The sequence below is a fragment of the Odontesthes bonariensis genome, chromosome 12 (assembly GCF_027942865.1).
Source record: "Odontesthes bonariensis isolate fOdoBon6 chromosome 12, fOdoBon6.hap1, whole genome shotgun sequence".
Taxonomy (NCBI): Eukaryota; Metazoa; Chordata; class Actinopteri; order Atheriniformes; family Atherinopsidae; genus Odontesthes; species Odontesthes bonariensis.
Genome location: NC_134517.1, coordinates 30412035 through 30438262, shown reverse-complemented (window position 1 = coordinate 30438262; position 26228 = coordinate 30412035). Strand labels below are relative to the sequence as shown.

General features: G+C 42.3%; 1 protein-coding gene across 3 annotated transcripts; it reads left to right on the top strand.

Annotated features, from left to right (window-relative positions):
- The first annotated feature begins 643 nt into the window (after positions 1–643).
- trim45 (tripartite motif containing 45) lies at positions 644–24268 on the top strand. 3 transcript variants are annotated; one of them, XM_075480089.1, is made up of 8 exons: positions 644–1388; positions 2003–2291; positions 2527–2672; positions 3940–4256; positions 9862–9991; positions 11666–11780; positions 11856–11982; positions 24231–24268. In XM_075480089.1, the coding sequence occupies exons 1-8, from the start codon at positions 904–906 to the stop codon at positions 24242–24244; spliced, it is 1623 nt and encodes a 540-aa protein (XP_075336204.1). In that variant the 5' UTR covers positions 644–903; the 3' UTR covers positions 24245–24268. The 3 variants fall into 3 exon arrangements, with proteins under 3 accessions (XP_075336204.1, XP_075336202.1, XP_075336203.1); XM_075480087.1 differs by lacking the exon at positions 24231–24268 and adding an exon at positions 13035–15605; XM_075480088.1 differs by lacking the exon at positions 24231–24268 and adding an exon at positions 12326–13127.
- Positions 24269–26228: the final 1960 nt, after the last annotated feature.

The following is a 26228-nucleotide window of genomic DNA, read 5'->3' as shown; positions in this document are numbered from 1 at the left end:
ATGTGATGAAAGCAATGAGAAATGCCATTCTGTTCTGAGACACCGCCTGTTAGTTTGGGGATTTGTCCATGTCATTTTGAGAATGTCATCTCAGTTTCAAGAAATGAGCCAAACCAATCGAGAAAAACTGTAACAAGCAATTGAACTGGTGTACCTAATAAATGACTTTACTTTGCTTTCTAATTTATTACAGCTGGTATTTTCAATCTGAAACAACAATAAACTGTGTTGCATTTCATTGATAATTTACCCATCTATTTACTTCCTCTGATGAATGATTCAACTGTAAACTGTGTGCGTAAACTGAAGAACCCATCTACATTACATGTATTTGTCAGATTACCAAAATTTCCAAAACTGAAACAAACAGATTTGCTGTAAAATAAGTGGGAATGCAATTAATATTTATATTAATATTAATATATAAGTTTAGAAAAACGCCCAACAAATGATCTGTGTTCACATACAGTGTGTGAATCCCCGTTGACCCGTGCTGACTGTGTCAGACACGTTATTCTGTCCTGGATCGGTATGAATAATGGGAGTGAAACATTCCATAGTCGGGGGCAGTAAAGAGTCCTGGAATGTCTTTGGACCGCCCCGGATAGTCACTGACACGGTTCCCATTGGTCTCTGAGGGAGTGAGGTGTCGGGTGTCCCATGCAGATTTGAACACGGCCAACTTTGTCGAGGAAAAGTATAATTAGTGAGATGAAAAGTAATTGTTGAAGAGGTGGAAGGATATTTTCGTTGCCAGCGTGAGGGAGTCCGATTATTTTTTGTCATTATTGTAAAGAAGAAAGATTCTACATTAGCTTTCTTTCAGCTGTGAAAACTTTGCATTGCTCCGTGGGTTTCTCGGTGCGTCCAAGTTTTCTTTCCAGGAGTCACCAAAAACCGACCATGTCGCAGTCTGAACCGAGAGAAGCTGCGGGGAACGCGGTGCCAAGCGCGGAACTTCAACAAAAAGGCGTTTCGGTGAACCCCCGAGCGGTTTGTAACGTGTGTAAACGCTTGTATCGTGACCCTAAAATCCTGCCCTGCCTGCACACTTTCTGCTCGGACTGTATCGGTCAGCTGGAGCCGTTTTCGGCGTCTCCTCGTAGCCGCGGTGAAGGTGCGGAGCACGGCAGGAGCGGCGAAGCGCAGGAGGCGAAGCGCACCGCCACCGTCACGGTGCTTTGCCCCGACTGTGACACCGAGGTGAATATCCCTCAGTCGGGGCCGGCTGGGCTGAGCACCGACCACCTTGCGCTGGACGAAGTTTTCCTGGAGACCCTGGTGTCGGATGCCCCGCTGGGATGCGATCTGTGCGGCGAAGGAGGCGCAGAAAGCCGCTGCGAAGTGTGCTGCGTCAACCTGTGCGAGTTCTGCTGCCAGGCGCACAGGTAGGGTCGTTTCTGTTGGGTTCTAAACAAAGAAAACTCTGTTCTCAAGCTGCCAACGTGTTCTATTTACTGTCTGTCAAACTAATAAGAACAGAAACATATTAGCATTAACATAGCTTGATACTGCACAGACGTTGTCTTTAAGGTACTTAAATGGAGATTTTGTCAGGTGCTGTTATAAAATCAGGATTTTATTAGAGCACAGCAACAGTCTGAAAATGCTTAAAGGGACCACATGTTGACACTTAGGCACCTGATAGAAAAAAGAAGAGAGGAAATATGTGAATGAGAGCATCTTTCTTGGGGATTTGGCTGCATTGATACAGATTTACACTTTCCTGTTTTTACAGAAGAGATGCCCACTTTCCCTTTGTGGTTATGCTTTCTTGTTTCCAGCTTCCTCCTCTTCTTGTGTTCTTGTGTGTGCTGAACAGGAACTCAGGAGCAGGCACAGAGTGCCTTGACCAGTTTGAGTCTAGTTGAGTTACACATGCTGGAGGGAGTCTACTCCCTGCCACATTATCTGGGTGTGTTAGTCTGGCTTTGAGAAGTTTGATTTCCCATGTGCACTGTAAAAGTCCAGTTTGGTTTATCTTGTACTCTGCTACTCGCAGGCGGCAGAAAAGGACGGCTTCTCACTCCGTTCAGGCCCTGGAGGAGCTGAAGACTCGAGGTCGCCTCTGCCGCCCCGTCCTCTGTTCCCTCCACCCCGGCCAGGAGCTCCGGCTCTTCTGCCAGCCGTGTGACCTACCCGTCTGTTTGGAGTGCGCCGCCACGCTGCACCGCGACCACCGCTGCTGCACCGCGCACGACATCATCGATCTCCATGGTGACCGCATCCGAGAGCTGGTCAGCATGTGCCTGCGACCCCGCCTGGAGCGGCTGGAGGAGTCCCTACAGAAGGTCATGAGAAACCCACCTTTAATTCCATGTTTTGATACGTTTCTTTGACTCTGTTGTTTGTTTGGCCTCACGCTGCTTCTGTGTGGTGCAACAGCTTCAAACCAGGTCCTTGAGTAAGTTTAGAGAACAAAAAATTCTTCTCAACGGGCACCATGACACAAATGACTAATTCTGTTTGAACTTTTTTGAGGTGTTAAATTATGAAGCTAAATTCTTCCCTCATACTCGCCTACAGGTGGAAACTTCCCAAAAGACTTTGCAGGTAGGAGTGGAGGCAACAGCCAATGAGATCAGGGCGTTTGCACGAAGCTACGCCAGCGCTGTGGAGGCCCACTGCCTGTCTCTGCTGCGTCGTCTGGAGGAACTCCGGGTCCAACGCAGGTATGACGTACTAAATATCGCCATCGGTGATGCTGTGAGCACATGTTCCGTCACAGCTGCTCTTCTATAAATGAGATTTATGTGAAATAAATGAGAAATTGTGTAGTACTGCTGGCACCTTTGCTTCGTGTCATGTCTCCACATGCTAGTCTGAAGGCTCGACTATTTGTTCACCTTGTTACTTCCACTTCCACTCAATAGCCTTGCTGTTGCATAGCAACCAAACCAACAACAATAGACGAGATGCTCAGAGGAATGAAGCAATTAAGGGGCAAAAGATGGGTCCAGGGATAAATAAACGCGCGTAGAAAAGAAGATGAAAGATGTGTTTGAGGGAACCTTGATGGGTGGAGGTCAAAGCTTCACAGAAACATGATTGGAGAAATTCCCCAAAGGGATATATATCCACGAGTGGCAGGAAAACAGGCGGATGGATCGCTGTTTTTATAAACAACACAACTTGGTTTTCCCAGAAATTAAACTGTGAGCCATGTACAGGTCATATTCCAGGAGTTTCCACCCTCCATCTTTATCAGTATTTACGTCCCTTCACTTGATAACAAGACACCCGCACGTGGCATCATTCACCCAGTAGCTTTTCATTCTTTTCTTGTTTATTGTTTTTTATGTGTGCGATTTTATAAGAGTTGAGTTAAAGGTATAATGTGATTTCCCTTTGACGATGATCAAAGCTTAACTCCAGTCTAAAGAGCACAGACATGAGAAATGAAACATTTCTATAAGTAATCTTTGGTGCTCTTCTCTACTGTACATTTCCTCATTCTTTTCTATTCTATTCTTTTTTTATTATTTATTTAGTCATTTATTATTAGTTAGTAGTAGTATTTTTATTAGAATTGGTATTATTATTGTTGTTGTTAATATACAATCATTGTAAATATTAATATTTTTTTGAGTTACTTGACTAATTTGAATTTCCCCCATTGGGGGATGAATAAAGTATTTTTCTATTCTTTCTATTCTATTCTAAATGTTTTGCAGATTTATTCCTTTTTTTCCTTGCACTTTCATGCAGAAAGAGCTGAAAATCTGACAAGATAAACTTGATGCCCGATAGTTTAAAACTGATGACTCCATCAGTTGGTACTCTATCACTGTTATTTCTGAGCCAAGAGCTAAACTTTCATGTTAAATTGTTGCTTTTAATTGGTCATACAATAATCTGTTAAGGTGGAAAGACATAATGCACGAGCAGCATGTGTTTACATGCGTCACACTCCCCTTCTGCGCGTCTTCCTGTCTCCAGGAACCAGCTCCACCTGCAGAGGGCGCAGCTGCAGCAGGCTCTGCTGGACGTCCGAGGCAGCGTGGAGTTCGCAGAACGTCTGCTGAGCTGCGGGTCCGACACTGAGATCCTCAGCGCCAAAGGAGTGACCCTGAGAAGGCTCACCGGTCTGGCAGAGAGCAGTTACGACCCCCACCCGGCAACCGTCGCCCCCGACGACGGCAGCAGTATTCGCTTCATGCCCGGGGAGCCTGCAGGTGAGGTGGAGGGCTACCCGGTGGTCGGGGTGATCAACTCTAAGACTGTGGATGTCAGCAGATGCACCATTCAAGGGGAAGGTAAGCACCTGATAGGAAATGATTCAGATTTTTATTTACTGGTGTGTTTGGTCATGTCCTCTGAGGCTTAAAATTAAAACCATGCAAGAGCCCCTGCCCACTTTAGTATGTCTTCAGAAGGTTAATACCTGGAAATAAATCAGAATAACGACATTAAGGAAGCGAACAATTTCATCTGAGTTAGCGCTTGGCGAAAGTAGGGCCAGTAAACCAAGACCAGAAAGATTTGGCTCTGGAGCTAAAGGTGCCTGCAGGGAGAGAAACGCCCAAATTACAAGGAAGAGAAACAAAGTTAGAGACATCCAATAATGACAAATGGAAGCTTAGAAATAGACAGGAAGGTAGAGAGTTTCTGCAAAAAAGGAGCTCTATAAAGTACTGACTTTAGAAGAGGTGAACACTTATCAACATTCAACTCTTATTTATTCATTCATTACTTCGTGTTTAAGAAGTTTACAGACGCAGACGAGTGTGTATGCCTGAGAAGATGATTACTGTTGTTGCCTCTGTGGGTGCTTGGGCTCAAATGCAAAGAATCCTTTGGAGCTGAAGGAATGTTGAGGTGACTCAACAGACCTGCAGGCAATGCTTTGAGAATCTGTTTGCACACAAATATAACAGGTCCACACACATGCTGTCAGGGCGACAAGTCGGAAGGTACTTGGCAACAAGTCACTTTCAGGAGTTGCCTTTTTATAGGCTCATATACAGGCCTGCAACTGGAACATATCCAATATGAGTGAAGGGAAGTTTGGTCAGATAAATGGAAGTCCCTGTTCTTATTTCATTAGTCCAACAAAAATCCAAAAGTAGTTGCAAAGATGCATTCTAATGTTTAGATGTAATCTAAGATGTGGAATGGCTGAATGAGTGCTGATAGTTAAATAAGAGCCTCTGAAGTGAGGATTCATTGCTTCTTCTTGTTTCATGTGTAGCACGGTTTAAAGATTCACTTTATTTGAATATTTTGTTGACTTAATGATGCATTTATTATCAGAAAAGTCATATTTGATCGATTACTTTGTGATTAAAGTTGCTGCCTTCAGAAATGGCTCAACAGTTACAGCGAGTCGGACACTATTCACAGCAGCCAGGGGAGATTTGTAGATTTTCTGCGTCTCTGTCTGAAAGCTCAGCGATGGGGAAAAACCAAAGCAAATACAGACCTCTGTGCTGAATCAAAGAGCCAAAGTATTGTGCTAATGTTTGCTGAAGGTCTAAGTGCCATGTCGGGCATTTACTGAGCAGCTTACAGGATTGTGTTCGGCTTGTTCTGATCTTTGTCCTGCTGTGACATTTTGTTGCATGTGGCCTTCCTATTGTTTCCACAGGCTTGAATGAGATGAGCTTTCTTTTGCTGGCATTAAAATGTTTCTCCTCTCCAAGTTAACTGGCATCAGCAGTGCGATGCTCTCATTTAAAGGCTCAGACAAAGGTCCGATTATAGATAATTATCACCTCACTGAGTGAAAAAGAGGATTTAAAGTGTCGGAGCGGACCACGAGGCTTTGCAGCACAGGTGAGCTGTGACCTTCAACAGCTGCAAAACTTTAATGGCATCAGCTGCCGGCTGTTCTGCTGAGCGGGAGCACGCACACACACAAAGTCCAGTCATCAGGAACAGCAGTGGTAGCAGGAGAGGTTGGGGTCCACGTTAGTCGAGATGCGGCTGCGATAGATACGCAGTGTTGGTCATGGTAATCTCTGTATTCGTATGTGATGTTTAAAAAGAAAAAAGTCCTTTCACACATGGAAAAGTTCAGAATTCTGAGTTCTGAAGTGGGGATGTGTTAACATATTGTTGTCATAGAAACATAAAACAAACAGAGCGCCCCCTTCTGTTGGCATGGTGGGTCAGACTGAGACGCTTGCCTTCTGTGCTCACTCTGTATTCACGAGTGTGCATCAGTGAAATCTCACATGATCAAGAATCAGTAATCTGCACAAGTCTTTATCCTCCCCTCATTTCTTTATGTTTTGCTAGAAAAATAGGAGATGGGTGCAGCAATTTCTTGAAACGTGCAGAAATCGATGGAAATACAAAAACATTGTACATTTCAATACAAACGTACGAGCTCCTTTATCCTCCAACACAGCCTGAACCCTCTCAGACGAGCTTTCTGTCCTTTCTTTAAGGAGTCTTCAGGAATAGTTCTCCAGGCTTCTTGAAGGACATCCCAAAGCTCTTCTTTGGATGTGGGCTGCCTTTTGTTCCGTTCTCTGCCAACATGATCCCACACTGCTTCAGTAATGTTGAGCTCCGGGCTCTGGGGAGGATTCATCCCTCCATCAGACCTGCTGCCACTGATTTTCAGCCCACTTCTTGTGTCCTTTGGCACAGCTCAGCCTTTTCTCCCTGTTTCCCTTCCTTAAGAACGGCTTCTTGACAGCCACCCTTCCATGGAGCCCATTTCTGATGAGGCTTGGGCCAACAGCAGATGGATCAGCTGAAGGTCCAGATGCATCTCTCAGCTCCTGTGTCAGGTCTTTGCTGGATTTTTTTCCTCTTTTTTTTTAGGCCTGACACTTCTTCTTTTGTCCTCCACTTGTCCAGTTTCCTGCATCTTTTTTTAAAGGGGAACTCCGGGGCATTTGAAGCGTGTTTCCATTGCTAGAGGTTGTCAAATAATGCTAGTATGACACAGAGAGGTGCGTATCTGCGCTCCCTGTGTGGAGATTGCTCTGTCCGCACAGCATGTCATGCGAGGCTAATACGTGGTGGCTAGGGGCAAGCGCTAACCCTTCCACGTAAAACAACAACTTGCACACTGCAGAAACGTCACACCACTTTATAAACCATCCGACAATAAAGTCACAAGCCTTACCATCAAAACCATATGCATGGTTCTCACATTACTGGCATGGGGACGTTACAAAACAACTTTATAAACAGCATGTAACTCACCGGCTGGTTGTAGGCTCGCGCATGTGAAAGCCCAAAAGAGTCGATGGAGAATAATCCCATATACAAAACAATTATATTCTCTAGAAAAACTGCGTTCAAGTATTTAAAACATTACAACAATATTACTGGGCATGTATTGTTGTAATGTTTTAAATACTTGAACGCAGTTTTTCTAGAGAATATAATTGTTTTGTATATGGGATTATTCTCCATCGACTCTTCTGGGCTTTCACATGCGCGAGCCTACAACCAGCCGGTGAGTTACATGCTGTTTATAAAGTTGTTTTGTAACGTCCCCATGCCAGTAATGTGAGAACCATGCATATGGTTTTGATGGTAAGGCTTGTGACTTTATTGTCGGATGGTTTATAAAGTGGTGTGACGTTTCTGCAGTGTGCAAGTTGTTGTTTTACGTGGAAGGGTTAGCGCTTGCCCCTTAGCCACCACGTATTAGCCTCGCATGACATGCTGTGCGGACAGAGCAATCTCCACACAGGGAGCGCAGATACGCACCTCTCTGTGTCCTACTATCAGTATTTGACAACCTCTAGCAATGGAAACACGCTTCAAATGCCCCGGAGTTCCCCTTTAAGGACACACTGCACACCATGCTGATATGTGCCAAGTTTTCAGCTAACAGATAATTGGAATCCACTTGTTGCTGTAAAACCAGATGCAACGTAAGACAAATGAACAAATTGTGTCTTTGCTACAGGCTGCTGTGTCTAAAGATCCAATTTAAGCTTGGGGGATTCTTGGGTCGGTGTTAAATGGCTTAACAAACTAAAGTAAAGGCTCATTCATATGAAACTAGTCATGAACAAGGACTGGATTGAAAAAGAAAAAGAAGCCAGTGTCCAAAGAAAAACTTTGAAAGACCTACCCCAGCTTATGCTCAGATTTCTACAATCCATTATTAATTTATTTATTCATGTCCACCTCTAGCAGCAACTACAGGTTCTCCCTCCTAAAGAACAAGTTAATGAGAAAAAAGCTGTGCAGTTCTGGAAAACTGGCCAGCAGCTGGTGTTCAGGAGGAAAGTGAGGCACACGTGCGCTCACTGGGAGGCTGTTTGGTGGGTGGGATGGTACGTGTGTGGCTGAAGCCTTTAGAAGCCTCATGATCCCAAACATAAAACTGGAGTCTTTTTTTCCACAGTTTTTCCTTCTCATCGTTCTGATACAGGTTCATTGTCATTGGATTATTCCAAGTTTCAAGTTTCAGCAAACAGCTGATCAGTGACACTGGGTCCCAAACTCCCAGATTTTCTTTTAACAGACCCTCAACTCGACTCCAGCTGTCTTTCTCGTCATTAAAGCTCTGTTTTTGCTAACCTTGTTGTGAAAGAGAATGGTCAGTTTCTTTCCACGTTTCTCTTAAGTCTGTCACGCTATTACACACTTTAAACGTCATCATGAGGTGTGTTATTGCCAACATTCACTTTGCTGTCAGTATTGTTTGCTGTATATTTGTTATTTTCCTTTTCCTGGTTTCACCCCATCGTCATCGGCGGAGTTTGCGGGAGGGCATTTGCCCCCCCCCCCCCGGTGATCAAAAGTGTTAATTACTGTGTTCCCAAATTAATTCGAAAAAATATAATATAATGAAATAAATATATAAATATTTATAAGTGACATAAAGCACACACAGTGACAGTAAATATATCAGACCATGATGTTATATATGAGTTGTAATGCACTGCTATGTATGCTTCACAGTGTGTGGTTGGCTCAGATTTCAGGACTGTCAATATTAGACGGGTGGTTTTTTTTTTTGGTGGGGGGGGGGGGTTTGCCCTCCCTGGCAAGAATCTCAAAGCGTCGCAGACGCCTCGCTCAGCGCGCCTCTCCTCCTGACTAGGGATATTTATCCTGAGACTTGGACATCTCCATGAGTCCCACAGATCACGTCTTTGGAGCGTTATCGCATAGTCGTTTTGAGCGATTGGTTACCAGCGATCAAACTGCCGGTTTGGCTCAGATTTTGTCTGGGGTTAAATTGGGGTTAAAAGTTTTGTAGTGTGATCAATTCTGCTGTCTGTCCAGATTATGCTGCTCCAGAACTGCTTTATAATTGTTTTACAAACTCCCACCTGGGTGTTCTGGGTTTCTGAGGTTTATGAATGATTTGCACCTTGTGGCGACCCTTTAATGAGCGCTCTCATTATGACAGACTTTAATGTGCCTTCCTCCTGAGAGCAATCTTCTTTAGACTTAATGTTATTAAGTTGGGTTTTTCTCTGAATGAACCAAACTTTTGATCTGACCTCTTGTACTTGCTCTGTGAGCTCATTTGGCTGCATTTTTAGCCTCTGAGCGCCAGCTTAAAAACAGACTCTACTCCCGACTTTTACCAACCTGATTGACAAATAAAAAAGAAGGTACAACACTAATCTGTCCAGGAAGCAGCTTTTAGTCCAATTAAATTTTATCTGTGGTACTTACTCATCACTTAGCTCATGTAAAGCGAGCGAACTGTGATGGTCCTTCCCAGTTTCAGCGGGATGAGGATGATTGTCTGCACTGAATGAGACCCATAAAGAAATAGTTCCTCAGTCAGCAGGCTCATACAGGCTGATGCAGCAGATCAATCACCTTAGACTCCTATGTTAAAGCGACACGCACTTTTAGCCCCACCGTGTATTTTAATTGCTCTCAGCAGCTGTTTGGCCTCTAACCTCCCACCACTTGTGCTCACAGGTCTGCAGCAGGGCCGCGAGGGCCAGGAGGGCCACTTCATCCTGGTGTGCCGAGACGCAGCTGGAGAGCAGATGGCTCGAGGTGGAGAGCACGTCCTCGTCAGCATCGTCCACAAAGAGAAGAAAAACTGGTGAGTGTGGCGGTCTTTGGCCTGCTTTGTCAGCAGCATTTCAGTCATAAAAAGACTTCCTGCGTCCTGGAGCAACGAGATGATGCCTCAGTTTTCTGCTTTGAAAAGATATCTGTCCTTGTGTGCTTCACACCTGTGCAGGGTTTTTGATTTTCTTTTGGTTAGAACACCAAACGTACTCATTTTTATTTATGCTTCTGCTCGTCTGTTCCACTTTGATGAAACAGTCTTTCAATGTAAAAAAGAAAGTTGTGTATTTCTGCCAATGGCGACAATGTCAGGAAGACTGATACCTGATTCTTCCCGACATCCTTCATCCACAGCAGCCTGCATGTAGAAATGAACACGTGCTAGTTTTCTGAAGGCAGCTTGTGTGTGCTCTGCATGTACAGCCTGTAATTTAGTTGTTAAACTCTTAAGTACACCAGAATGACCGTGGTTATCACCATCAGGCTGTTGCTCAGTTCCCACACAAACCTGAGTTCCTCCACATATTGCCCTGTTGGGCTGATCCCACTAATCAATACAGCCTCCTCTTTTATTTAGTAGAAAGTTCAACCTGAGAACTGAGCAGCTGCTTTAAGGTGATACACACAGATCTTTTCACAACAAGAAAACAAACTAAAAAGAAGCAACTTGGCTTAAGAAAAGCCCAAAAAAAGAAGACTTTACTGACCAATATACTGTATCATTTTATATATATATATATATATATATATATATATATATATATACTGTATGGTCAACAAACAATGCATGTTGCATGTGGAAGGAGTGAGCAGCTGAAGGAAAGCAATCAGATCCTCTTTATGAGTAAAAGTGACAGTAATGCAGCGTAAAAACACTCTGCTTTAAAATTCTTTCTTAAGTAGAATTAATAGGTTTATAAAAACAATTGGAAATGTACTTAATTAGCCTAAAATAGACTCATTAGGTAAAACCCAGTTATTAACATCATTTTGTTGAGTTATGTTTGATAATTCACTGAAATATGCTTCATTAGTTGATTTTATATGAAAATGTGATCGAAATATGCAAAACAATGAACCAGTAGAGCTTCAAGATGGATTTAATGTACTATAGAGGGCTGTATTTGCAAGGAGAATATAATGGAGTACAAGTAGAAAATAATCATAGCAAGGAGATACTTCAGTAAGACACGAGTTGCATAGATCAGGGCTACAACTTCAGCTTCATTTGTCTAACTTGTTTAAGTCGAGGGGGGGGCACGCTGTGAGGATGCGTCTCAGAATATTAAAAACTAGTCATCTTTGGACAAGTATAATAGAGACAGGGATAGTTCCTCCAACTACACTTTAGACACAAAAAATAATAAGCAACAACACATATTTGACAGTAAGAAGCCCAAAGTTGCTGCTAGAAAGCCAAACTGGCAACCCTGGTGGTTAATGTGTGAATCATTGTGAATGAAAGATCCAAATCAGCCTCTTAATGTGTTGTTCATGCTAAGCAACTGTGCCATTAATAACGTTTCTTCTTCTTGTTATCATTATTGTTATTATCAAGACTTTGATGAGTCCTACTTGGTTTAAGATTTTTACAAACCTGATATTAAAAATGTTAATAAACATGGAAATAAAAATGCAGGAAACCAGTCGTCTTAACATTGTTTTTTTTTTATAAATTGTACTCTTTTGTGGTGTTTTGCTCCAGCAAAGTGGAGGCGACTGTGGCCGACAACAGTGATGGAACGTACAGTGTTTCCTACACGCCTGCAGAGCCAGGATCTTACTCTGTGTGGGTTTGTGTCAAAGCCCAACATGTCAAGGTACAAAACCAATCCAATCTGATTTTAAATTGTTGTGTTTAGTAGCTCGCAGCTTAACCCCTCATGTTCCTGCAGGGTTCTCCGTTTGTTCTGAATGTGAAGAGGAAGTTGAGGCATCACAGTGGGACGTTTCATTGCTGCTCGTTCTGCTCCGGCGGAGGAGCCAAAGATGTTCGCTGTGGCTGCCCAGGAACCATGCCAGGTACACGGGAAACGCCCTCAAAGCGCCTCCACCTTTTCACCAAAATAAGTCATTACATCAGCATTTAAAACATTGCTTGTCCCTTGGTTTTTTTTTAGCAATCCTAAATAAGTAGGTTTTTAGCCTAGATTTAAAGAGGCCCAGGTCAGAAATAAGACGCAGCTGGACGGGGGGCTTATTCCAGAGCCTGGGGGTAGCGACGGAAAAGGCTCGCTCACCCCAGTCTTTGTATTCTGACCTGGGCACTTCTAGCAAAAATTGATTTGTTGACCTCAGAGCTCTACCAGGACTGTTAAAAGCTCAGATAAATATGATAACTGTAAATTCCTTTTTCCTTCCTCAGCTCACTTTAAACATTAAACGTAACACAAGTCAAAACTGCTGCCCTCACATCAGTGGACGTGCCAGGACTCCCACAGATCACGCTGCTGAATGGATGAATAACAGCGCAGCGCCTGAGCATTTAGTCACAGAGAAAAGAGAAAACTGCTAAATGCTTCTCATCATGTTTGTGTTTGTAATGCAGCTGCAGCATCTGTTCTGTGAGACACAGACTCTAGACAAAGTGAAAGAAAAGTGTCGATCTGACTGATCAACAAGCTTTAACGTGTTGAAAATCATTCAACACTGGTAAGTTTTAGGGAAGCACAGCACACTTGTCAGGCTAATATGAGCTGTTTGAAGTCCCATCATACCTCACTGTGTGCGTACACTGCCTGCACACTTTGGCTTTCTCCAGCCTTTTTGATGGGCATGTGGGACCGGAGCTGTGAGGAAAGTCGCTGTAAACGGGACTAAATATGAAGTAAATTTTGAATGATCAATTCAGTTCATAAAGATTTTAGTTAAACCTTGAAGGCTGGTGTTGTAGCGGCGCCTGCAGGACACACACGATCCCACTATTATTCAGCACACTACTTTGTTTTTAGTCATTTGCACCCTTTCTTTTTCATCCCCCCCCAACTCTCCACTTATAGGGAGATATCATAGACTTTCCAATGTCCCAGCACATCTGTCTCTGTCTGTCTTCATGCACGTCTCTCTGGCTGCAGGAGGATTTAAAGGCTGCGGTCACAGTCATAAGGGACATCCCGGGAAGCCTCATTGGTCTTGCTGTGGAAGCACTGTGGAGAAGTCTGAGTGTTTGCCTCAAAGCGTGTTGGCTGCAGTTTCCCCTCGCGGCCACCTGCGAACTGTGGAGCTCTGATGTGACTCGGAGACAAGTCGTGTCAAGATGATGCAAGTGCGTGAAGGATGGCAGCAGGGGAGCAGGCTTCAGGCTGTTTGTGGGAATCTTTGGCAGAGTCGAGAGAGGAGTGAGGCAGGACATTAAAGTGGCCGCGTGTCGTTCACCTCGGCCAAAATGCTGGCGGCTGCTGGCGTGATTGTGACCCAGCTACAAGCTTAGAGAGACGGGACATAAATGCATCCTTCTTAATGAAATGTGGTAAAAGCATCCTGAGAAGTTTTGCCTCATTGTTTGAACTGTCTCCAATAACTGAACCTTCATATTTTTGTATTTTTCATATCCAAAGGTCAAAATGCGGTTTGTTGAAACATGAAACCCTCATACAGTACAGCTCTAATCCCTGTTTGAAATATCAAAAGGGCTCTCATCCAAACGACCCATCACTGCTATATCAAACACTGATAATGAAGAATTATTTTTATTTTAGGTTGTTTCTTTACAGTATTTACAACCCCAATGCCAAACAGTTATTAGCATTATTATTACTCACAAAATGCAAAAGACGGATGTTTGATTTTCATTTAAGAACATAGAATGGTTCACAAGAGTAAAAACTAATGATCCTAAATGATGTTGACCTCAATGGAAGAAAAGTTCATCTCTGCAGGAACCCTGGAAGTGACTAAGAGAACTTGTACAGATAATTGCTTCCAGAAGCCAGTAGATGGCATCGTGCACACAAAAACAAACGGGCATTAAATACAGGAGATGAAAGTGAACTCTGGAGTTCCTTTATTAAATGTCATTTGAAGTATCGGTGTAAGAATAAAAGCGGGTCACAGTTTTTGAACATCCTGTAACCTTCTCACAATGATCTCTTCAGCAGTCGTCACGCCACCGATAAACGTGGCTTATCACCAGGATTCAGCTGACTGAGGTCTAAACCACCACTGATGGGGAATAAAGTCCATAAAGAGGACGTGAACAAGTAAACATTCAGCAACGCATCATTAATCAAGTGCTTAACATGTATTAGTAAGGACTTTAGAATGACTAAGGAAACTAATCGTGGGTCTGATTGCAAAGAGTTAATGGGATATTTTACACCACTGAAGAAATTAAAGCAAAAATGTTTGCCTTTCAAGAATCTCTTAACATTGGCGAGGCCAGGAGGTGGCCACAGCTTCCGCAGACTCAAAGCAGTTCCAGAGAAGTGTGTGAGCCTTGAAATGATGTGCTTCTGACTGTGCTTCTGAGGCACATTGACATTAATTATGCACATAATGCAGCCTGACACTGGCCCGGAGCAGCCAGAGGCTGAGAAACCGCTCACAAATTTCCTTTTGACTGATATTAAATCAAGGTCGGTTTCAAGTAATTATCTTATCAGGGTAGATGGAGGTTAGAGAAAGATGGGACGGAGACATGGGCTTAATGATGTTATATTTTTTTATCGTTGTTGTTGTTTTTAGGATCAGGATAGCGCTGATGTTCTTGCGTACTCTGAGGTGTCTTTTGAGAATCTTCCTCTGTCACTCCTTAGGAGAGGAAGAAGTAAACAGATAGCTGCCCTCAGAGACTGACTCTGTGGTGATTTTCAGTTCCTTCTGAAACATGCCAACCAGAAGCATCCATTCCAAACTTCCTAAACCTCCTTCACTCACCACTGAGCCCTCAAATAATGTACCTTGTAATTGTGAGAGTCGGTGAGCATGATGCAGTATTGTCTCACAGCTGAGACGTGTCTCCTGCTTTACTCTTTCACCATTTGTGCATTCAACGCTTCCGTGATTGGCTGCTCAGATTATCCAGAGAGAGTTACTGCGAGTTCTGTTGCAAAAGTGCCTGAATTTAGCTGTCACAACATTCAATAATACCTGCTGATTACGCTTTACAATAAAAGAATAGACGTGAGCGTACACTAAGGACTAATATTTCACTTGTGGGATATTTCACGGTATATTTGCGGTACAAAATGTAAAAGTCAGACCTGCCACCTGCCGACACCAAAACGAGGCTGGAACTCGGCTCACAGGACGCAGCAGGGGGTAAGAAAATGTTCATAAATGATATTGCTAGTATGGGATGCCTTACAGCTTCATGTCAAAAGAGGCGAACTATCAACTTTGCATGTGTGTCCACAGAGGATTCACAAAGACTGCAGGTCACTCAGGCTGGATGATGTGTAACCTGATTAGAGACAAAGAGGTTAGGCCACAGTCGTGACGACAATGTACTTACGAGGCTCTAAACTAAACCTAATCAGTTCCCTTCTGGAGACAAGTGCTGTTGTTAAAAGCCTACTGAAGAGCTACTGAAATCTAAGCTCACAGAAATTCTGCTGATGGAGCAATATGAGGAGTTTGATTTTATTTTATTTTTTAAATCAAAGATTTAAACTATTTAAAAAGGTTGCAATCAGCGAGGATGAAGGTGAACAAATGTCGACACATTTTGAATTTAGTTTGTAACCTCAGAGAAACGACAGTAATGCTACAATGACACTGTTCAGCACTCAGAGTATCTTTCACGTTATATCATTAGTACCGTTGCTTTGGGGTATAACATGGTATAACATGTCCTCCTAACAATCAAATACAAACATCATAGACAGAAACTGTAATAAATAAGAAACTAAAGGCCCCAAAGTAGAAACTCATGAGGCTAAAAGTTAACTCTTGGATACATTTGATAATATATAATTATCCAAATATGATTAAGTTACACATTTAATTTCCAATTATCGGCCTTAACATTTTTATTGATTTACCTGTGAAAATGGGAACTTTCTCACTTTGGGACCTGTCCGCTGTACATATATAGGCATGTCTGCATCCTAGCTCAACATGAAAAAGAACTGCCAGAAGAGATGAAGAATACGGTTGTTAGACCTAACAAAGTTAGGGAAGGATACTGGAGGATAAATCACCTTCAAGAAACAATGGAAACACCTGTTGTCACAGTGATGAGGCAGGGTCCGTCACAGGGCTACACAGAGCTCACACTCACTCACTCCTTGGGTCGATTTAGAGACGCGTACACGAGGAGAACACGCCAACTCCACACGGGAAGGCCTCAGCCGGGATTCCAACCAGGAACCCTCGGCGGCTGAGATGATGACTCACCGTCTCTCAAAGCAAAGAGGAAGAAGAAGAAAACCCACTGCCAAAATTACGTGAAAGTTTCTAAAGGAAAAAGTGAAAACTGTGACCGGATAGAAAGAAAATGTAGGGCAACACAACCTCTTCAGCAAAGAGCAGCTTTCCCTGTTTAAGGACTAATAAACTATTCTGCTCTATTCAATGCCAGATTATTCTAAAAAACATTGCTTCGAAAAAAGCTTCAACATCCACAAGACTTAGGAGTGAGAGTGGCATCTGTTTCTGTTTCCCTTTGTAAAGAAAACATCTATATTTATGGGTGGATGTCATGTAATATACAGGAGTCCTGGGAGCTTGAGAGTTGTGTGAATCTCTGATGTTCCTCGGATCTGTTGGAGCCAGTCTCCTAGTTTCGGGGTCACAGACGTGACACCACTGCTGCCTTCATATCCAACATCCTTTCAGCTCCTGACAGAGGAAGCTGGAAATTATTTCTGTTTCCTCTAACAAGGCCCTGATATGTCTGTGTGTGTGCGCACACCATCACAAGCAAGGAGCAGGGTGACATCGGGTAACTTATTGGCTTATTTTGCATTGTTGCTTGAGCTGTTGTTGGCATATTATATCTGTTTTATTGGTCTGAGGTTGTGTAGTTGGGCACAACATCAAACTTTTCTGGCAAATCATTGGTTAAGTGGATATGACATAACAAATACCACTGAAAACTTTAATGTTTGGCTGGTTCTTTTCATTTGGTTTCTTTCTTTTCAAGTTGCAAAATTTAGATTTAAAAAAAAAAAATAAGGGATTTTAGCTTACTGGCCCATTTTAGTTTAACCAGTGAGTTACAATGAACCACACTCTAGAAATGGAAGTTTAACAGATTCTGAGGTCCAAAACACATCCATAGGTCTATCTGTATGAGTCTATCTAAACTCTCAACATGAATTGCTCCTTTTATGACGTGTACGACTGTGTGTTTGTTGTTTTTTTTCTTGTTACAATGAAAACATCCAAAAAAATTATTATTTTTTTATGATTATTGATGTCTGCTTTATGTTCTATCACATAGTTATGAAAATGGATCAATTCAACCTATAAGAAACTTATAGAAACTGTCAACAGGTTTTTACAACTTAACTTTTGATAAGTGGGAATGAGCAAACATAAGAAACATTAATAAACAATCCAGCAACCAAAGAAAGCAGAAAAAACACTGGATCAATTAATTATAAAAACTTCCAGGTAGGCTTTAAAAGCCCCAGAAACCGTGGCTCTGACTCACCCAGTGTGCTGATCTAGTTTCACAGTGTTGGAGCTAAAACAGACACCATCCACCTTTCTCCTGAGCTTTGGCTGTGAATCTTCTGGCAGCATTTGGTTGCCAGACCTAAGCTGCCTTTTATAGAGAATAAGAAGAAAAAAAATAAATCGCTGAGAGCTTAGAAAGTAACCAAAAGAAAATCCTAAAACTAAAAAGTGGGATTGTTGAAGGCATTTTCAGCCCATCTGTGATAAATTATCTCTGGAAGACCAATGTTTCCTGTACTCGTTAACCAGTTAACCGGTTAGTTTTCCTTTCTCTTTCTTCATGCAAGTGAATGCTTATAAACCACTGGCAGTAATCACAGTACAGAGAGTCTGTTAAATAAAATAAGAGATCATTTCACAAGCTTTGGGGGGAAAAAAAGTAGAAAACAGCCCCTTAGTCTAATGAAATTAGTGTAGTTTGTCATTCTATCTCTGCCTGCCTATGAAGCCATAACTCACTGGCAAGGCGGCAGTCTTATCTCAAGCTTGAAAGGTGATATCATGGAAGAGGTTCTGTTTGTAAATGGATACACATTGTTTTCCAATAGAAATGATTGATCACGCCCACTTGGAGCAGAAGAGGAGGATGCAGAGTCAGAGAAACAAAAACGGAGAACAGCAGAATTAGTTTAACGGGACTGAAAATCAAAATGGATTGTTGGCAAAATTAGAGGAGATGTGCGTGATGGTTTAGACTTAAAAATATATAACAGATCGAATGCAGACAAAGACAAACGGATTGGGGGTACAGGGTGCGATGAGGATGTTTGCGTTACTGAATCACAATGGAATGATTAGCTTTTGTATCACAATAATAGGACGAAACGTTTCCTTCGGGAATAACTGACACAAAATGAAGGAAATATGTCTTTTATATGCAAGCAGTCAACTAAGAAATTTCATCAGAGGCACAGCCTTAAGTCCTGTCCTTTCAAATTGTGTATTTTCATCTTCATTTTCAGTAATGGTACAGTGTCTTTCATAATTAAAAACTGATAAAGTGCTGCTGCCTGCTGCTTAATGGGATGTGTGGAGGCAGCACTCAGTCTGGCTGGGTATCTATCGCCATTTTTGCTTTGGATTTAAAAGCATAAGAAAAGGTGAAAGGACACTTTACAAATTACACTTTTTTTCAACTTCAAATAACTCATTTATATGCTCAGGAAGATTAGTTGCACGCTAAAGAGTATGGAAACAATTTTGCCATCTGCATTTGACCTGGCAAACACAAACTCGGCAATTGTTTCGGGTCTAAGCTGCCGTGAACCACCAGCATCTTCGTAGTAAACCTCCTGACTACTGTCAGTTTGTTAGCACCGTCTGAACTCATGTTACTCTGCCTGCTTGCTGCTTTGACCTATGTTTTCCATGCTGCATGTGCGATTAAAGCGTTATTTCTCAAGCGCAAACCAAAATCTCTGAGTCTCCACTGGTCTCTCAGTGGCAGTGAGGCACTCAAGTCCATTAAATTTCAAGCACATCTCCTTGATTTTCCAGTACAAATGGAGCCTTTCTTTTCAGCGATTGTGCATCCGTCTACATTTAATATTGTGGCTCAGAAGCTGGGTCGTGGACCGGGTGAGGCCTCTTTATGTTTTTCATCTGCACAGGCTGGATTAGAGGAGCTTTATTGCAAAATCAAGCAGCTGAAAAAGAAAAATGAATGATCTTCCTCCAAGCGGAGAGCTGGCACGATGCTACACTTAATTTTTTAATGATGTCAGTGATGATGATAATCCACAGTTTTGGGTTTGTGTTTTTTCTTTGAGATTTTATTTGTGAATTGAGGCAAGTTCCACATTTACATATATTAGAACTGATTGCAAAGACATGCATGCAAAGTCAGTGAAAGGGTAGAAGAGCTTTGCTAAAAATCTACCTTTAGATGAGATGTTGCAGACAAGCGCAAGAACTTAATGAGAATTTTTCAAATCACTGAGTTTTGATTGCAGAAAAGTGTTTAATTTAGATCAAAACTGTATACTGGAGCTTTGGAGATGACGCCCGGTGCCTTCGTGAGACTTTGCCAGTTGAATAAATAAGATTCTGCAGCTAACTGCATGAGGACACTGTCCTCTACAGAAGCATCTAGATTCTGTGGACCTCATTATGGTTGTTCTTAGCAGCGTGGGAAGTTGCTGCATCGCACCATTAACTGGAATGTCAAACATTATGTGTGTAGCTCTCAGCGCTTTATGCAGTTGTCGCCACTCAAGCGTGGGATTAACACTTCAGTCACACATTTCCTCTATGCCAAGCAATGTCCACCACAGCCAGAGGTCAGAGCGGATCTTACCCAAACACTGACAGGCAGGCTCCCTCAGGTGCAGCATTCAGAGGCTTCAAGCTGTCAGATTTCACCATTTCAGCATGTCAGACATGGAGCTGAAGGACAGATGGTATTTGGTTTATCTTGTACTTGGAATAAAGCATCCTGTGTCTTGCCTCGCCCTCCTGTTAACATTTTTAGTCCCTTTTGTGTTTTGCTCCGCTTATCCTACACCCTTTTCCAGAATGAGGGGTTTTTGTCTTTGCAGCGGTGGTATTTGTGGGGGTGAAATGTGTGATGAATCTGTCGCAGTCCGTCCCTCTGACAGTGATAAACACGCACTGAGGTAAAGGACACCCTTCTTCCTCTCTGTGCAACACAGCCTCCTTCTCTGTAACTTGGCGGTGATTTGGAGACTGTCAGCCTTTTTGTGTCTGCTCAGCTCATTCGGCTGTTTTGTGTGTCTCTGTGCATCAACACCAACCTGGCATTCGATCTCACCAGCTCTCCTCTGGGAGCATGGAGTGTGACTCATAGCGATGCCTCTCCGATGGGAGGAATTCTCTGTGATTACGACACTGCAGGCTGCAGCATTGCCACTAATTCACTCACTGAGGGGTGTCCCGTACATCAGACCCGGTGGGCGCTGCAGGGAGTGTGGCCGCGGCCGGTGGCAGCTCGAGGGCCATCTGATTGACTCAGCGGCTGGCTGTCTTCCACACTCAGCAAAACCCAGTCGCTGTCTATATGTTCGGACTTTATATGTGGAAAGAATGCCTGTAAGAAAAGAACACACTTGGGGATGTGGGCTGACAGCATCCCAGTGCAGACTTACTGCCTGCTGAGTCCAACTTCAGCACAGAGAAATACAATCCTCCTTCTCAAACATACGGAAGCCCAGAGCGGACGTGGTACGTATAAACTTTTTTTTTATCGTTTTCTCGAGATAACGAGATCATTTACCGATGGTTTTCGAGGCCACTTTTTCTCCCCAGTCCGCCCCTGTTTATATGTGTTTATATGTATTTCTGGCAAAGGTGTACCCATTTTTACTCCCCTTTCATTGAAAACTGAATAAAGTAGCCAATGAATCAAACATGGAATGTGGAGCGTTTGTGTAACAATTCTGCTTGTGAAAATGCACAAAGCAAATCCCGCTGGTGTGACAAGCATTTCATTTTCTCGAGATAACAATAACGGCACCTATCGTGCATCATTCGGTAACCATGGAAACGGCCTGGTCCCCTCAGCTGGTCACTGATGAAGTCGACTATAAATCAACAGGATCACTGAGGTGTAAACGCCTATTGAGCTGCAGTCGAGCCAGCCCTTAAATGACGCGGGCTGATATGAAAATTATCTCTACAAGACAAACAAATTGCGAACACATAAAACACATATAAACAGGGGCGGACTGGGGAGAAAAGGGGGCCTCGAAAACCATCGGTAAATGAACTCTTTACACGAGAAAACAATGATCGTTTTCTCGAGATTAACGACATAATTATCTTGAGAAAACCATCAAAAAAAAGTTTGTACGTACCACGTCCGCTCTGGGCTTCCGTTCAAACACAACCCTGGTATGTACTGTTGTGTTATTGAGAGTCAGCTCCTTTATCCACCTGTCTTTGACCTGATTGGATGCACAACACATTGTAATCAACTCTGCTGATTATAACACCTAAATTCTCAGTATAAAATCCTAAAAGTATACAGTAGAAGTCTGAAGCTATGTCAGCAAGCTAACCAATACTCTTTGGTTCTTTGGGTGTGATATTAGCTCTGCTTTCCACTTTATTTACTTTGTTACCTTAGGATGCAAACAGTTAAGCACCACACACAAAAGAAGAGCTGGGGATAGGTGGGTATGTCATTAGTTTTTAAAGCATCTATAGAAACTTTGGTCAGTTAAAACATTGACATGCAGTGGTGGCTGAACGTTTTTGAACCGTTCAAAAATGTTGATATTTCTGTGTAAATGACGTCATCATGCGCACAAATCCTACTCAATTAAACAAGTATGACAAAAAAATCAACTCGTACATTTGTTTATGGAGAAACATTGCCCAATACTACGAACCTGTAGGTGGTAAAACTATGGAAACCTTTGCTTGATCAGTCCTGCACATCAGCTTGGAGGAATTTGAGCCCATTCCTCTGTACAGAGTGGATTAAGTTTGGGATGTTGGTGGCTGTTCTGACACAAACTGCCACCTTTTGGTTCCTACATAACAGTTCTATTGGATAAAGGTCAGGACTTTGACTTGCATTTCAAAACTTAGTTCCTCTTGAACCATTCTTTGATGGGATGACTTGTGTCCTTTGACAAGTCCTCTTCGGAGAAAAAGGAGGGGCTTAACTAAAACACTTATCACTTCCTGGTTGAGTTCTGCCTAAAACATCACTTGGTTAGTGTCAGTAACCTGGCTGGAGTTAAAAACACTGTGGTTAAGGCTAAATTATATCATTTGTATCCTTACAGGACGCCACTTCTACACGTCACAGTCAGTTTCTCTCACAACCACCAGATGCTGCAAAAAAAGGCCCGAACCATGAAACTACCACCACTATATTTGACAGATTTGACGAGGTTTTTATGCTGAAATATACTCTTTTCCTTTGTTCATGAATAATGCAACAAATGCTTATCTTTTTGTCAGGTGTTGCGCAGCAATATTCTTTTGGAGAGCGGCGGTTTTCTCCCTGCAGCCCCGCCACGCGCACCATCGTTCAGTATTCCAACGGTGGACTCGTGAACATTCACATTAACCAACATTAGAGAAGCTTTATGGGATCGTGCACCGTTGCACACTTAATCCTAGAGTGATCTCTATTTGTCGCTCCCAGGGAGCGTAACAATTATCCTGATTTTCTAGCATTTGTATACAATCTATCTGTCTGAGGGTTGGTGTCCGCGCTCTTCACAGGTGGTTTTATAAGCGTGGCAAACAGTGCTGCAGGTACTGTAGATGTACACACCTCACGGTGAAATGCTTTCACCAAAATGCAAACGCTTGAGTTGAATCAGACTGCGCTGATTTAGCTGTGCTTTCACATCGCAGTGACACTGCTCAAGCTCTACACACCCACTCTTACTTTAAGTCACCCGTCTCCAGATAATATACAATCATGTTGAAATGGTGGCTTGAATGTTTATGTGGTCATCTTGTACTCTCATTCTCCCAGAGGGAGACAGTTAAGTGCTCTGAAACTCAACAGAGTGGAGCAAGTCATGGTCACCTTTGTCACCGGCATGTCTTTTGAGAGTTTGTGGTTCAGCCAGGTTTGTGGCCCAGACCCAAGTCGGACCGCGGGAAAGCCAGCTATCCGGCAGCAGGAGAAGTGTCATGGCTGAGGTTGCTAACAAATTACACCCTTCACTTGCGGAGAAAGCCAAGCTCCAGGCTGGGAGTGTGCTCTTGGCCAGGGTCAAGGGAAAAACTGCTCTGCGAGTGGAAGAAACGCTCCTGAAAGCAAAGTGACACCTGTCTGATATTCAGCGGTGTCTGTCTGCTGAACAGGCAGACAGAGCGCTCGTTGTCAGGGCCAGAACAGGAGACAAAGTTCTCAGCCTACAGCGGGGGACTAATACGATAAACTGCGTCATTCCTGGCAGCTCAGCCCATGCTGCATTTGATTAAGGAGAGTGCATTTGACAAGATTATTCAATTTTATGCAGTGACCATTCATAATGTATAGATCCAGGAGGCTTAGTGTATCAAGTTACTGCATGGAGCTGCCAAAGCACCCTCTGCTGTCAGTCTCATTTTCTTTTCTTATGTCTGTCCACTTTAAGATGTTTGACTGGCCCATATTTTAATTTTATTCATTCAAATCTCTATATCTACTGGTATTTAATGCAGTTTATACATGCCCTCCACTGGATGCAAACGTAACGTATCCTGTCTCCTTCCAAGCAGAAGAAAGGGCTCTTATTTTGTCTTTGGTGTTCTACTTGGCTCATCTAAAATCATGTTGAAAAGATCTGTTTTAAATGCTTTTGCCTACTTAATTACATGTATAGGCTTTTTGGTATCTTTTTATGGTCTTAGAATTTTGTATTGCACATTTTTGGGGTTTATTCTTGAACCAACAGTAAAACTCAAAGAAACAGAGCCCGATTTAGTTGGATTTTTATCCCCTGGTGTGGGTGAGGCTCCAGGAAACTGCATTCTGTGTTCCCAGTAACACAGCTCGCTGGAATCCTTTCAGTGGGGGGCCTCTCTGCCTCTTTCAAATTCTACATCTCCCACTGTAACACAGGCTGTTTGTTGTGCATCTGAAGCTTTAAAGTCTGAGCTGAAATTGTCCCGATGACACTAAAGTGACATCCTCAGGGTCTCAGAAGATCAATCCAAAACAATTTTTTTCGTTTCAGCGGCTGCGTGTTGACAGCAGCTGACTGACGACGGTGGATATCTGTTTAAATGGCACAGCCCTGGTAGGAATTATTCAGACCTCTGGATTTCCAAAATATTGAACAAGACACAAAAAGTGTTCTGGAAAGAATTACTGACACCCTTCACTGATAATTGATTGCAGAACTTCTGGAAGGAAATGAGCCTGTGAGTGTTCCAGAAATCCGGCCTCGACATGATGAACATGATTTCATTCTGGGGAAGAAAACATTTGCTACATTCTGTTGCTTTGCTGTTTCACAAGTACGGTTAATACTTAACTTAAACAAATGCTCCCATTAACACGTCTTTTTTATTGTTTCTCTATAACTAACTTAATTTTTGGAGCTCAGAGGACTGAGGAAAGTACCCGGGGACATCATCCACTCTATTACACGGTAAAGTCTCGTTAAGTGTCTCACAGACCGTTACTGAGATACGCTTATTGGCGTGGTGGTAGTTACAAAGACCTCTCTATTTCATGCTGCACTGTTTTTACTTCAATGACTTGCAGTTCATAGAAAAAGTATGTAAAGAAAATGGTGTGATTATCTGCTGTTGCACAAGAGGAGTGGCATGGTGAAGAGTGTTCGTTTGCTCAGAGCGCTGTCTGCCACACTCCGTTTGAAGACATAAAGATAAAACAGACAAACACAAACATTTTTGCCATCTATCCTTTGGGAAAGAGCTACACTTCAGGTCCAACAAGTGAACTATTTGTCACCGAGATGGCTGCTCAATCCATGAATTGACCAGAAACTGAATTACACTTAATTGTTCTTTATTAATTCTGAAGTTAGAATTCAATTGCTACAGTATAAAAGACTAAAATAGAATTATTTACTAAAAGAAAAAGTAAATGTAGAAATAAGAACACATAAAAAGCTGTTTCTCCTGGAACAGAGAGTCGTTATATAAGGCTGTTGCAGAGGACAGACCATCTGTGCTGGACCTTATTCTAGCCGAGCTGAAGAAGCCTCTGACTGAGGATACTCTATTTTTGAACGTTTTGTAGAGGTTGTGCTGTTTTGTCAGTTATGTTTTGCAGGTTGTGCTACATTCCTCTCTATACAATCAACTCTAGGATCGTCAGAGCAGTCCCCGGTGGGAAGTTTGCCTCCTTGATCTGTTTATTCAGATGACACAGCGATCGTGGTCAAACGCTTCTCATAAATTATTTAAAAATATAACACAGTGGTAGAGTGGGCCATGATTTGTTGCATTCAAAGAAATTATGAAACCTTGCAAAGCCCCCTGTTGTGCATAATATAGAAACGTACGATTTTTAAGTTCTTTAAACAGAAACGATGCCCACAAATTCACTTCTGGATGCTTTGATGTCTGTTATATGAGTTGTCTAGCACTTTATGTCGTGAATAATAATCACTAATAAACACAAATCATAATCATTTTCAGTGTTTTAAAGTTTGTCATTGCTTTGTAATAAACGAAAAATGTTGATGACTCATCCTGAACTAGGGGGCGTGTCCAGCCTTTGCGTCCAATCAATACATTTGGCGTTCTTGGGTTTTATTGTTACCGGAAACATGTAAAACACATGCAGGAAAATAGCACTACACTGGCTGCTTAGTAGGAATTTTAAGAGGTTTATGTGTAAGTGGGAAGCCTGGAAACTTATGGATCTGGAAAAACATGCTTGAATCAGGAAATGCTTGATAAAAAATTAAATTTTGCTTGTAGATATAGGCAATTGTTGCAAAAAAAAATCATGTAGACTGCCAAATATCACAATTGTTTAACTAATGTGATGCATAATCATTCAAAACACAAGTAATTCAACTGGTCTATAACAATATATTAATACTTAATAATAATTAATTATTAATTATTAATAATAGTAATTAACTTTTTATTTTACTTTAACAAGCTACATTTTATTACAGTATTCCATAAATCAGCAATAAAAATGCATTTATAACGACCTGCTCGTGTAATAATGGTATTATTTCTTATTAATA